This window comes from Aedes albopictus, chromosome 2 (genome assembly GCF_035046485.1).
Source record: "Aedes albopictus strain Foshan chromosome 2, AalbF5, whole genome shotgun sequence".
NCBI classification, from domain to species: Eukaryota; Metazoa; Arthropoda; class Insecta; order Diptera; family Culicidae; genus Aedes; species Aedes albopictus.
In genome coordinates, this window is record NC_085137.1 from 480,284,861 (window position 1) to 480,298,679 (window position 13,819).

The window sequence follows — 13,819 nt, forward strand, 5'->3', positions numbered from 1 at the left end:
AAGTGTGACAAGCAATCAACGCATACTGTGCACGTTTTCCTCTACGCGGGGATAGATCACTGTGCGCTATATCCGCACCGGGATCCACATTTTTAAATTCCCGCATAATATTAAGTATAGGAAAAACCCGTACGAAGGGGTCGAATTTTCCCAATTTTAGCGTGACGTACTTTATGGATGATCCCTAAGTGCTCCAGTGAGGCGCAGAATCTGAAAAACATTTTCACTTGATCCTCGCACTTTCGATTCTTGAGTAATTCGCTTGTCCCATGACCGTAGGTTGGGTTGTAACTAACTAACTCAAACTAAAGTTTCAAGCTTACGAATGTTATTTCGGTTCTCTTTCGGTTAATATTTCCAAATATTGATCACTCTGCAAATATACAATTGGTCGTTTTAGCTTCATACGAACTATATGCCCTATTTATTTTAAGATTTCATTATGCACTAAAGTTTTCATTTCAAAAGATAAGATTTTGAATTCTACATTTCGCCTTCTTTGGACCACTCTAATGCATATATAATAATTTGCATGCAGGCACACCCCGCTTACATAATTTGCCCGAAAAAAAGTGATCGCACAAGTGTAACGAACCCTTCGTGTGTGCCTTCCGTCGTCGTCGTCGCCGTCGTCGTCACCACCGTCTTGATCGTCATCGTCTGGATCAAATCGACTGTGAACCAATTCCTTCAGCCAACAACAACGTCAAGCGCACGATCGATTTCTTCCGCTCGCCTAGACACGCTCCTAATCGAAGTCGTGTGCCACCTCCAGTAGCAGTACCGTCCATCAACGGCAACATTTTCCGACTTTTCGCGCGCAACTCTGAAGGCACCGGGCAGCACTCCACACCGTCGGCGATCAAGCTCTGTTTCGGACACCACCCGCCTGAATTAATCGACAAAAATGGGAAACATTTTCATACTGCTGTTTGGCTTTTATCTGGTGAGTATCGAGTTTGAGTTTGATTGAAATGCAGCGAGAAGGAAGCGTGCAAATTAATTTAGTGTAAAATTTCATAATGGGCGGGTAGGCTAATTAAAGTAAATAAGAAAATTGATCGGATGGATTCGAGTGTGAATGCGAGGAGGGGTGGTGGTGGTGAACAATGTAGGCCGTTTGGAAAACATTGAACTTGAATTTTGCTTCGGTTTGAACGGGGCTGTAACGTAGTTTAGATGCAATTATATTTAAATTGGTAAAATTGTTCGAAACAGAGAAAACACTAATTGTGTTTTGATGTCCTCGTATGATTTCCGTGTGTGAGGACTGAAGAGAAAAAAAAATCCATACAATTCAAAGAATGAATACGGAATCAGAACGTTTCAATGGTGAGATTCTCAGATGTTCTCAGATTGTGTTAACCCCAGTGGTAGAATTGAACAGCACACCAAGGAAGTCTTGATAATTATCTACTTTACTTGATACAAGATGGGCTCTTGTAGCGGTGAGTCTACGCCGAATGAACCACTCACCTCCACTGGTCTCAGTTCTGGGCCAATTGCTTCCTGTCGTCCTGAACGTTTAGTGTCCTCAAGTACTCCTCAACTGCAAAAAAAACCAACGTGTGCGACGCCTACCACGAATCCGGCAGCCCCTTCCTGGATGTCTGCTAAATATAATTTTAGCTTGTCGTTCCTGCAGCATACGAGCTGCGTGCCCAGCCTACCGTGGCCTGCAGTATTTTATTCTTTCTGTTTATATACTTGGTATAACTCGACGCCGCTTGAGATGCCGTGCTCTAGTTTACCGGCGAGTATTGTTCACAGCAGTTTACGTTCGAAGACTCCAAAGGCTCTCCGATCAACGTTAAATGTACCTACATGGTTAATGGGCGTATAAAGCGACCGAAAGAATCATGTTCTTGTACAACGCCAGTTTTGCAATCGTTCGCTTCCAGAGCCCCACGGTCGACCCCGTTGATGTCGATTTTGTCCGTGAAGCCTAGGAGCATATCCGACCGCGTGAGAATGGTTCCGATCCTTAGCACACTTGGAACTTTTTTTCATCGCTCCTTCCAGTGTTATGTTGAAAAGTACATATACTTGAAAGAGTATCGCCTTGCTTCAATTTGTCTAAGGCTACGGAAGATGAAGAAATATCATGCGCAATCCATAAACTTGATTTTAATCCATCATGCGTCACACGAAACAGTCTAATCAGTTTCACCGGAGAACTATGTTCGACCCGAATCTGTCATAAGTTGTTTCTCTCCGTCATTGATAGGACCTCATGAAAACCTGCCTGATTTTCGTCAACGAAGGAGTCCTCAATCGGCGTCAGCCAGTCAAATTACGGATAAAATCGTATACGCTGAATTGAACAGTGTTGTTCCTCTGTAGTTCGCGCATTCCAGCCGATTACCTTTCTTGTAAATAAGGCAATGGTGCAGCCAACTAGCAGGCAGTTCTTCCTTTTCCCATATATATTGAGGATACGGTGTAAGAGTTGACACATCTGCTCACTACCGTGCTTGAGAAGCTCGGACCCGCAGCATATAGCCTATAATAAACGTGCATGCCATATATGAGTTAGGGCAACGCACGTTTTGGTTTCATAGAAAATAATTTGACGTTTTTCTATCACAATGCTAGAATCAAATTGTCTAATTAACTTCTACACAACCAAAACTTGCGCTACCGTTACTCTTACAGGAGGTGGCCGGTTCCGGGTCATTTGGCCGAACGCCATTTGTCCGAATGCCGTTTGGCCGAACGCCATTTGGCCGAATGGGTCATTTGGCCGAATGCCATTTGGCCGAATGCCGTTTGGCCGAAAATAAATGATGAACTTAAGTGACCATGTCACTATTCCTCGCATCAGTATAACTCGAAAGAACAGCCTATGATTCAAAGAAGGAAAAATCTTTGATAAAATATTGACAGGTTCAACGCCAACTCATCCCTGAATGTCAAAACTAGAAAGAATAGCCTATGATTAAAAGAAGGAAATATTTCTGATGATCATATTGGTAGTTGGAATGTCAAAACTTCCTCTGAATTCTTTTGAACATAATTCGGCCAAACGGTATTCGGCCAAACGACCATTCGGCCAAATGGCATTCGGCCAAATGGCGTTCGGCCAAACGGCATTCGGCCAAACGGCATTCGGCCAAATGGCCGGACACCGGGGTGGCCAAAATGTTTGGTATAGGCAACTTTTTTTCTCCCACAAAAAATTTAACATGCTGTAACTTTTCATAGAGTGCATAAAAAAATATCAAATTTTAGCTGTTCATCAACCTGTTATATGTGCATTAGGGTGCCAATGGAATGTATGGGAAAAATTTGACCATCGAATTTCAAAAACGGGTAGTGCTCAAAAGTTTCGCCTCCTCAAAAAAAGTCCCCATGCAAAATTTCAGCTCAATCGGACTTCGCTAAGGGGTGGCCCAAAGCGGTCAAAGTTTGGCTGTTTTGAAACACGAAAAATATCCCAAGGTAGGGATACATGAAAATTTCGAAATCGAAAATTTTTTTTTGATGCCAAATGCCTTAAAAGTGCATGAAACGTCGAGATCTGGTGTTATCTCAAAAAAATTGTTTTGGAAAAAAATTGACTTTTTGGACTTAGAAAATTTTTGAGTTGGGGGAGTGAAATGAATTTGAAATGGAGGATTTCAATTTAGTTGCTGAAATATTCATAGCAATAGTACTGGAAAATGTCTTATATCATCGTTGGCAACTGCTAGCATATTATATATCATATATCGTTAGGGTGGTTCACTTATTTTGCATTAGGGTGGTCCTTTTTGTAGAAAAATTTAAAAAATAAGATAATAGTATTAAAAATCTCTTATATAACTGTAAGTCATTTTCAATATTGAATATAAACAATATTTCATTAGGGTGGCTCATTTTTTTTTTTAATTAGGGTGGTTCTCTGGAAAAAATATTTCCAGAAAATTTGCCAGTCATATTTTTGTATAGTTTAAAACCATGATCCTTTATTGGCATGTAACACTTTGTTAAAATATTCCTAGACCAACATGTGGAAAGGGCGTAACAACCATTGCGAATTTCTACTTCTCCTGTCCCTCCCGGGCGTATCACCAATTACACTAGTTTACAGCATTTTTGAACTCGGTAAGCTGATGATCATTTTTGGTGTAGAATCATGCCCTGAGTTCGAAAATGCGAAGGAAAAAAAATACAGTAGAGCGGAATTTTTTTCGACTTTCCATACAAGGTTGATGATTTGGAATCGATTTTTGTTCTATTTTTAAGCAACGTCGCTCACTTCACACATCTCATTCTCCGTAATCAATGCTTCGATTGAGCTGAATTTTTTACTGTAATTCGCACAGTTATATTGAAATTTTTACCCATATAGAGGAAAATATGTCAAATTTACAATACCACACAAAAATTACTAAATGTGTTTTTCCTTGAATCGTAATTGGCTCTAATATATCTGATTAAATATAACTTGAGAACAGAAGTGGAAAATCTTTGGACATCAAAACTAAAATTTATTGACATTGACGTAAAAATAATACACTTTTTTCGAAAAAAATCAAAAGAGTGTCAATCCATGATAACTTTTTTCAATGTTCAAAAAGTATCTATGTTTTAATAGTTTGTTGAACAATTGTATATTGTTAGTGTACGTTCAAAATTTCATTCAATTCGGTTCACTGGTTTCCGAGATATGACAGCTTAAAAATGAGTTGTCTAAAATAGTGTTTTATTCGAACGATTCTAACTACGCGAAAAACTATTCAATCGAGCCCAAATTTGTACCAATGATGCACATATAACACACGGCGTGTGTATGGGAAAAGTTTATAACAAAAAAATGGGCATCGTTAAATTTTTCGCTATTCAAAAATAGAGGCTTTCAGCTTTTATTTGCAGGGTCCCTAAAAAAAATCCACCGAGGGATCCCGTACAACTTTTTCAGAATACTGTTTTTCCCCATACAAAATGCACGGTTCCAAATTAATCCCTATTTCTACTTAACAAACATACCCCATTTTTGTATGAAAAAGTTCCCCCGATGGAATATTTCGATGTTGGGCTTGAATGAAAGCTGGTAGCGTCAACTTTCACGTAGCGTAAAAATTAGCGATGCCCATTTTTTTGTAATAAATTTGTTCTACCAGACACACCGTGAACAGGTTGATAAACAGTCAAAATTTGAGATTTTATGATGCACTCTATGAAAAGTTATAGCATGTTGAACTTTTTGTGAGAGGAAAAAAAGTTGCCTATCCCAAACATTTTGGCCATCCCCTGTACATGATATGTGTGTTGCTTGGGTTGACCTCGTCTAGCATTGGAGATTCCACAGCCTGTCCGTCGTCAACGATTTGAATTCTGTCTGTTGGTCTATCATTCCCACGGTTTAACAATACCTCGAAGTGCTCTCTCCATTAGGCAGCCTCCATTATTTTATCTGTCAGCAGATTTCCATCATGGTCGTACATGGCACATATGCACATGTTTTTCTCCGCACGCCATTGACAGTTTCTTAAAACCTTCGCATATCATTTTCTTCCGGACTCTCTTACACCTGAGCAATCACATTTTTCTCAAGTTCTCTTTTCTTTTTTGGGTAGATTCGTATTTCGGAAAATCAAATGAAGAATTCGTCGACATCTACGATTATGAGCAATTCAAAGATTTTCGTAGATACAATACATAATCAACTCTAAGATATAGTTATAGTTCACCTAGGTAACCAACAAGCAGATAAAATGGCATCAACTCGGCACTATATGCGCCTTTACAGCAGGTCATTAAATGCTAATATGCCGTATATGCGCCATTAGTGCTAATTAAATGCAGGTTTTGGCCTAATATACGGCTGATTAAATGCTTATCCCTCCTATCCCTCAGATTGTAAAAAATAAAAACAAATATTTTCCCCTGCTCATTTTACGGCTTCCCTCTCTCTTTTTTTTCTCACTCTCCTGTGGAACTTTTGAGGCTTGGGGCAGGCCCTGAACTGCTGTTGCTATTTTTATGCTGCTTTCGACCAAATTGGGATTCGATCCCTCGATCCTCGAGTTGACGATGGTGCTGAACCGTGCTACAGAGTAAGCTATACATAGATGATCAGATAAAGCGCGTTGGATTATTGATCTATTTAAGGCGAATCTGGAAGCATTTTCTCATTTTTTCGGTTTTTTTTTTATTAAATAACAACGCAATATTTTCAAAATCGGTTTTAATACATATCTATATCCATACTCTAGATCAAGATATCTTCTGAATTTTTTTGAGATGGTAACTGTTTTCCATTTTTGCAGAAACCATTTTTTTGTGAAATTTTGTTAAAAAATTGTTTTTGTAAAAACGAAAAACATTTTCCACTACAAAAAAAATCAGAGGATACCTTGATCCATACTCTACATGCGCACGAAAACCGATTTTGAAAATATTGCTTCGTTATTTAATAAAAAATCAAAAACCAAAAAGTGAGGAAATGCATCCAGTTTCGCCTTAAGGCATGAGTATAACACCGGCAGTTACTTCATATTGTAATGAGCTCGGCAAGTGCTGATGATAAAATGACCGAAGCAAGTGCTTTAGTAGCAGCCTGGCTATCTGAACAGAAGTATATTACTTTGCCCATTACGTGCTACTGAAGTGCTGATTGCACTCCGCACATAAGAGCAAAGATTTCGGCCTGAAAAACGGTGCAGTGTCTACCAAGTGAGTAAGACTGATACAGCCTTAGCTCACGAGAATGAACACCGGCACCTGCTCGAACTTCGAGAAGGGAACCATCAGTGTAACATACGATGCCGTCTGAAATACTTCTTTCCAGATAACCAGATGTCCACTCTTCCCGGGAAAGGAATTTCTTGGAAAATGTCCGATATGGAAAATTACAAGCAATTGTAAGATCACTTGGAGCAAGGACAATTTTGTCCCAATTCACCAAAAGTGGAAACAACGAGGTGTGTGTTGATGTGCGGTTCACAGGAGTTTCCTCTAGTAGACCGAGTACCCGTAAACGGTAAATGCAAGAAAGTGCTTCTTGTTTGAGATGAATGTGTGGCTACGTCAAAAAGGACTTCATGCGCTGGGAGTTGAAGAGAACGCTCCAGACATCGCCTTTAAGCACATTCTTTGGAGATGGCCTTACTTTGATTGGATCGTTCTCGTTTCGCCCTTTTGTCACCACAAAAGACTGCCATAGGCCAATATTGGCCGAACAACAGTTGTGTAAATCCATTTGATAAACTTGGATTTAAGACCCCAAGTTGTAACAAAGAATCGCTGGCATTGCCCGAAGGCCATACAAGCTTTCATGATTCTGAACTCAATGTGAGGTGTCCAGGAAAGCTTGGAATCAAGAATGACTTCAACGTACTTTACCTGTTCAGTCACATTGATTTCAGAATCAAAGAGACGCAAAGGTCGAACACCATTACGGTTTCGTCTTTCCGTGAAAAGAACAATAGATGTTTTACTCGGATTTACCGAAAGGCCATATTGGCGACACCAACCCTCAACTACCTGAAGGGCGCTTTGCATCAGGTCGAAAAAGGTGGTGATACACATACCAACTAACAATGTTAGGTAGTCATCGGCAAAACCATAAGTAGAAAAACCGCTATTATTGAGCTGCCTCAATAGCGTGCTACGAAATTCCAAAAATGCGGTGACAAGACTCCCCCTTGGAGGCATCCATAAACACTCAATTTCCTAATCCCTGCTAGACGCAATGTTGAGAAGAGATATCGGTTTTGAGCATTTGATGAATCCAATTGGAAATCATTGGAGATATACCATGACTCCATGCGGCTTCCAATATGGCATCGAAAGGCACATTGTCAAAGGCACCCTCGATATCTTAGAAAGCACCCAAGCAGGATTGCTTTTGAGCGAATGCTTTCTCGATATCGTAAACAACCTTGTGTAAAAGAGTCACAGTGGACTTACCAGATTGGTAGGCATGTTGGTTCACATGAAGAGGCACGTTGGCCAGATGAACATCACGGATGTGATGATCCACATTGCGTTCATTTCAGAAGAAAAGTTGTCAAACTGATAGGTCTGAAACTCTTTGCTTCTTCATATGACGCACGATCCGGTTTCGGAATGAACATCACTGTAATATCCCGCCATGATTTGGGAATATACCCTGTAGCAAAACTGCAAACAAGTATTTTTTTTTTTCAAAACAAGTTTGAAATAATCAAATCCCTTCTGAAGCAAAATAGGATAAATCCCATCTGCCCCAGGAGATTTGAAAGGAGTAAAGCTATTAAGTGCCCACTCAATCGATTCTACAGTTACAATACTCTGTGCCGAAGCTAAGGAATCATAACTAAAGAAAAGACATCAGGTTCATCCGAAGATGTAATATCCACACATCCAGGGAAGTGTGTTCTGAATAAGCATTCCAGAACTTCCTCATCAGAGAAAGTGAGATCGCCATTTGGCAAACGAAGTTCGTTCATTCGGAAATCCTAAGATTTCGCAAAGATTTTGTTCAACCGACTGACTTCACTCAAACTGGAAACATTTGTACAAAGGTTTTTCCAGCCGGATCGTTCAGCAGACCGGAGAGCTTTCCTGTAGGCCTTGCGAGCCGACCTGAAAGTCTCCGAACCAGCCGAACGTCGTCTGTCCCACAACTCTTTCTACTTTGTTTCCTGAGTTTCGCCAGTACAGAGTTACACCAAGGGGTTCCTCTTGTGATCTTCACAGACCGTAGAGGGCATGCTTCTTCAAAAGCTTCCATGATGAAGGTCGTTGTAGCATCAACGGCTCATCTAAACCACTTGGAGTGTCAATGGATGGTGAGTATCCATGAAATTTGGCCGCAACCAAATCAAAAATTGTTTTTGTAAAAACGAAAAACATTTTCCACTACAAAAAAAATCAGAGGATACCTTGATCCATACTCTACATGCGCACGAAAACCGATTTTGAAAATATTGCTTCGTTATTTAATAAAAAATCAAAAACCAAAAAGTGAGGAAATGCATCCAGTTTCGCCTTAAGGCATGAGTATAACACCGGCAGTTACTTCATATTGTAATGAGCTCGGCAAGTGCTGATGATAAAATGACCGAAGCAAGTGCTTTAGTAGCAGCCTGGCTATCTGAACAGAAGTATATTACTTTGCCCATTACGTGCTACTGAAGTGCTGATTGCACTCCGCACATAAGAGCAAAGAAACCAAATCAATAAAAAGATCCCAGTTTGTTGACCGAGGATTCCTGAAACGCAATGTTTGCGAAGTAACATTTGAATGTTCAAAAAAGATGAAGCGATGGTCAGATAAAGATTCTTCATCTGACACATGCCAATTGGTCAGCTCGTGACTAATTCTGCTAGAGCAAAGCGTTATATCTAACACTTCCTCTCAAGCAGATAGCATGAAGGTTGGGCCATTGGGCGGTTGCCTATGTTAAGTAATGCAAGATCTGTACTACTTAGGTACTCCATCAATCTGGAGCCTCTCAAGTTAATGTCTGAGCTGCCCCAGCTGACATGGTGAGCATTAGCATCACTACCAACAATTCGCGGAAGGCTTTTTGAAGTTTAGTTTGCGATGACTTGTTTGAAAGCATCCGTTGGATATGGTTCATCATGCGGAAAATACACCTAGCAATAGACATATTTCCTGTTGAGGTTTCCAACAGATACATCAATTGTGATAGCACATACATCTCTGATGGTTAGTTCAGAGATAAGTGTAGCAACTATTGCGTTGACGACAAGCACACAGGCTCAAGGCATGACACGCGAGTTTGTCATTTCATGTTTACTGAAAGTAGCAAACACCGGGTTCACAAGGTTTCCTAGATAGAAATTCCCTTTACGAAAGTAAGGTTCTTGTACTAAGGACACTTGGGCTGTATCATTTTGCATAAGTCTGCAAAGATTGATCGTTGCTGTTATTTTATGCTGCAGATTGATCTGAATTATCCTAACCGTAGTCACTACCCAAACTAGGTAAGATTAAACTCTTCGCAATAACAGCACAACAAAGAACAACAGCAAAACCAGATCGGTATCGATTGGGAAACGCCAAAGACGAGGATATACAGAATACACTGTGTAAATCGCATAATGCGAAACCATATAGGTTAAAATTTAAACTAATTTTAGCCTCAAGTGGGTAGCTGATTGTGTCGGAGAAACACAAGGTCCACTACACCATTGCTCCGGTTAGCGCAGTAAGGGCTTGGTGGAGGGCGCCCTGGTACTCCACGCACAGGCTCCGTTAGCGATTAGGTTTTTATTAGACCATTCTTAGGCACGGTAAGCATAAAACCGCATTACACCTTGAATTAGGGGTCACCTGTTGGTGGATTCTTACCACCGGAACAGGCGGTCCGTAGTGTTATTCTTAGCCAATTGAGACAATCGCTACCGACACTACACAGCTATCTAGGCTGATCGAGAAAAGAAGTTAATATTGATGATCAACTTCATACGGGCTCGAACAGCCGAAAAAAGCAAAAAAATTACCCCAGTGCACAGATGTTTTTGCACCAGAGTGTACACCGGTAAGTTCTCACCCCAGTGACACCAAGGTGCGGATGCGGTGACAGCTAGATGAAAACACGGGAGGCTGCGCGAGAGGGTTGTGCGCGATAGAGTAAGCCACACTCTATCCAAGGCGAACACATAAGAGCCCACACTAGCACTTGTTCTACCCATCCTTTCAAACCAAGAGGAACTGGTCTCACTGAATGGCTACGGTAAAATTTAATCTCTGACTAATACACTGACCTAAGACGCGTATGTCTGTTAAAATGACCAAACAGCTGTGGGCCCTTAACCGTTTGCCGAAAAGCCTTTTCACGAGTAGGGGAGACTGAGGAGACTTGATCCCTGGGGAGACTTGTTCCCCCCATATTTGCTCGGAATCAAAAACTTTTTTCTTCTAGCATATTTTTTCCAAAACTACTCCTGGGCAAACGACTATGTTTTGGCTACAAGTGATTTCGATTGTACATTGCATTATTTTTTAACGGCTGATGGTTTGTTTTCAGTCCTTCAGAAATCTTTTAGGCGATTCCGAAAAATCTCAATAACTTTGTGAAAATTGAGCCAAATCGTGTCAAAATTTCACAGCACATAGTTTAAAAAAAGGACTTTCAAACTTATTTATCCAAATAAGGTTATTGTTAACATATTTTAATTAATTCAGCTTAGTATACACAACAGTGACATGGGGAGACTTGATCCCTCGAGGATTACACACACATTATACATGTGAAAAATAAAATTCTATTCGGAAGCCTCTATTTACTTGGAATTCTAGTCTATTCAACGATAAAATGTGTCAGATAATTATAACTTTAGTACAAACCAAGAAAAGGGGGATCAAGTCTCCCCATTTTGAAAATACGGCATATCCTTAAAAATTTAAGGAAATCTTACAATTTCAAACACTCCATATTCATCGAAAATACAAGAAAACTCGAAAAGAAAATGAATAGAAAGATTCTGGAATTATTTTACCTTTAAATAAATCATGTGATCAAAGGGGGATCAAGTGTCACCCATTTTTGAAAAATACATCATAAGACATGCCTCCATAAAAACACAGTTTTGAAAACTTTAACAATAACTTAAAGGCCTTCTGTTGTGTATTAACTTGCAATAGATGTTTACCTGCCATTTTGTACGGAAATCGGATCTAGTTTTGTGTTTTTTCTTAAAGTTTCAGGTAAATTAAGAAAAAGGGATCAAGTCTCCCCAGTCTCCCCTATATACGTGAGACATGTGAGATATAAAATTTGCATCTTCTTCTTCTTCTTCGTCGTGACTCTGCGTTCCCACTGGAACTTGGCCTGCCTTCATTCAACTTAGCGTTCTTTGAGCACTTCCACAGTGTTTAATTGAATGGTTTTCGTTGCCTGCCGTCATTGCATGAATTTGTATGCATATTCTGAGGCAAGCACAATCATACACTATGCCCAGAGAACGGGAAATCGTACCCGCCGACTATGGATTGGCGATCCGAAGCCTTATCCGCAAGGCTAACTGGAGAACTGTTGCATTGCCTAGAGGAGGAAATTAGTTCATTATTTGCAAGTTCTCCTTGATCAACCCAACAGCTTTCCCAAAGATACCAACTCTCTGAATAATTACGATTCTGAGACATATGAAATAAAAATTCCATAAGTGTTTCTTCTGCTTTTTCAAGCACTGAACAAATGCACAGTGACAAGCACGGTCTCGAACACAGTGCATTACTCACTCTATAACACTAAGCTCAGCAGTAGGCTCTGTCCCAATGTAGACGTTACGCCAAGAAGAAGAAGGAGAAGAAGATGAGCTTGTGCTGCGATTTGTCTCTCGCGCAGTTATGAAAGCTCTCACTCATTCGTCAGACAGGAGACAAACACTTGAAATTGTGTGAAGCGCATGTTTTTTATACAGTATTGAATTTACATCAACTGATATGCATGTACAAATTATCCTTTACCATAAATGGATTGAAAGAAATCTACGAAGATTCCATGTGAGAAAAACTTCAAATCCGTATCCATATTACAACTTTCCACTTCAATTTGCCCAAAATTCCAAACACATATCGATTCTCTGAAAGAAAAAAAAAACTGATATAAACGGGCGGTAGGTAATGATAACTCGTACAACCCACAAGGAAAATGTAATTTACGCCACCCAGATGAGCCGAGCGCGAGACATGCTTACACCGTGTGAGCCATTCGCGTAAGCTCCTCATTTACGCTTTTTGCTCCATCTTACGATGCTGCCCACGGGCCCTACACATGTGATTGCATTCTCGTTTTCCCATATACCTTCAGCTATGGTAGGTACCTAGGTAAGCCGGTATGTTACGCCCGTTGCTGAACACAATTCCTGACAGATGTAAAAAAATTAAATTCACAACCTCGGTACACATGTTGTGTTGTGGTGCGTCGTGGTCATTGTGTAACGACGAGTGTTTACACCGAATTTTCCCCCTTGCACTTTTCTCCTACCCCCGCGCGTGGCAAGGCCGAAACCCAGAAGCCGAAAAATCGTGAGGCACCAACCACCTTCAAATTGCATTGCGGGCGTTGTTTTTCCTCCATTTGGCTTACGGGGGGCGGCTAACGATGGTTAGGTTCAAAATTCGACCCTAATGACTCGAATTGAGAGCCGCACAAATTTGCGTGCCGTTCGTCGTGGGCAGTGTAGGAAACCTAATTTCCAAAATATGGGCTTGATTACAAGTATTACAAGCATGAAGCAATCAGCAAATTTTCGAAGATGCTGTTGTAAGCTCCTTGAGTTCATCAGCGTCGGGCTGCGCTGAAGTGTTGACCACTTCAAAACAAATAAGCAGTGACAAATTAAAAGAAATGAGTGCGTAAAAAGGTAACTCAACTAACTTATTGAATTTGATGTACGCTTGCAGGTTGAAATTTTCTTCTCGGTGGTTTCAGCTTTTCTTTAAACATACTCCGCTCTACGCATTTTTTTTTGTTTTTTTTTGTTTTTATTTTTGTGTATTTTAAGAACGCTCTACGCAATGTTAGCATGCGTACTTATTAAATCAATGAGAGATGTGAGGCCGTGGCAACAACATTTATTCGCCCTTGAAACTGATGTGAGCGTGTGGTGTTCAACGAGGCATGAAAATAAATGACTGAAAGATTTCCTCTGTAATGATACACTCTAGACCGAGCTCAGCTGTATCGAGATACAGATATTTCATAATCTCGAAAGATTCATCAGAGTGGAACCATCTTGGAAAGTTAATATTTTAACCGGTGACCGGATATATTCTATATTCTAGACACTTTATGGTATACACACAGACTTGTGGACGTATCAAAAATGGCAACAAACCCAACAAGATCCATGAGATCCGTAAGCCCTAATTAAT

At 40.3% G+C, this 13,819-nt stretch overlaps 1 protein-coding gene across 3 annotated transcripts in view; it reads left to right on the top strand.

Annotated features, from left to right (window-relative positions):
- Positions 1-13,819, top strand: part of LOC109413973 (uncharacterized) — a 122,809-nt gene that overhangs the window by 11,376 nt on the left and 97,614 nt on the right. For 2 of the 3 annotated variants that reach the window (XM_019687706.3, XM_062854110.1), the window contains exon 2: positions 539-946. In XM_019687706.3, the coding sequence (XP_019543251.3) occupies positions 908-946 (39 nt within the window). In that variant the 5' untranslated portion in view covers positions 539-907. The remainder of the gene's footprint in view (positions 1-538; positions 947-13,819) is intronic. The other variant, XM_062854109.1, reaches the window with a different exon arrangement.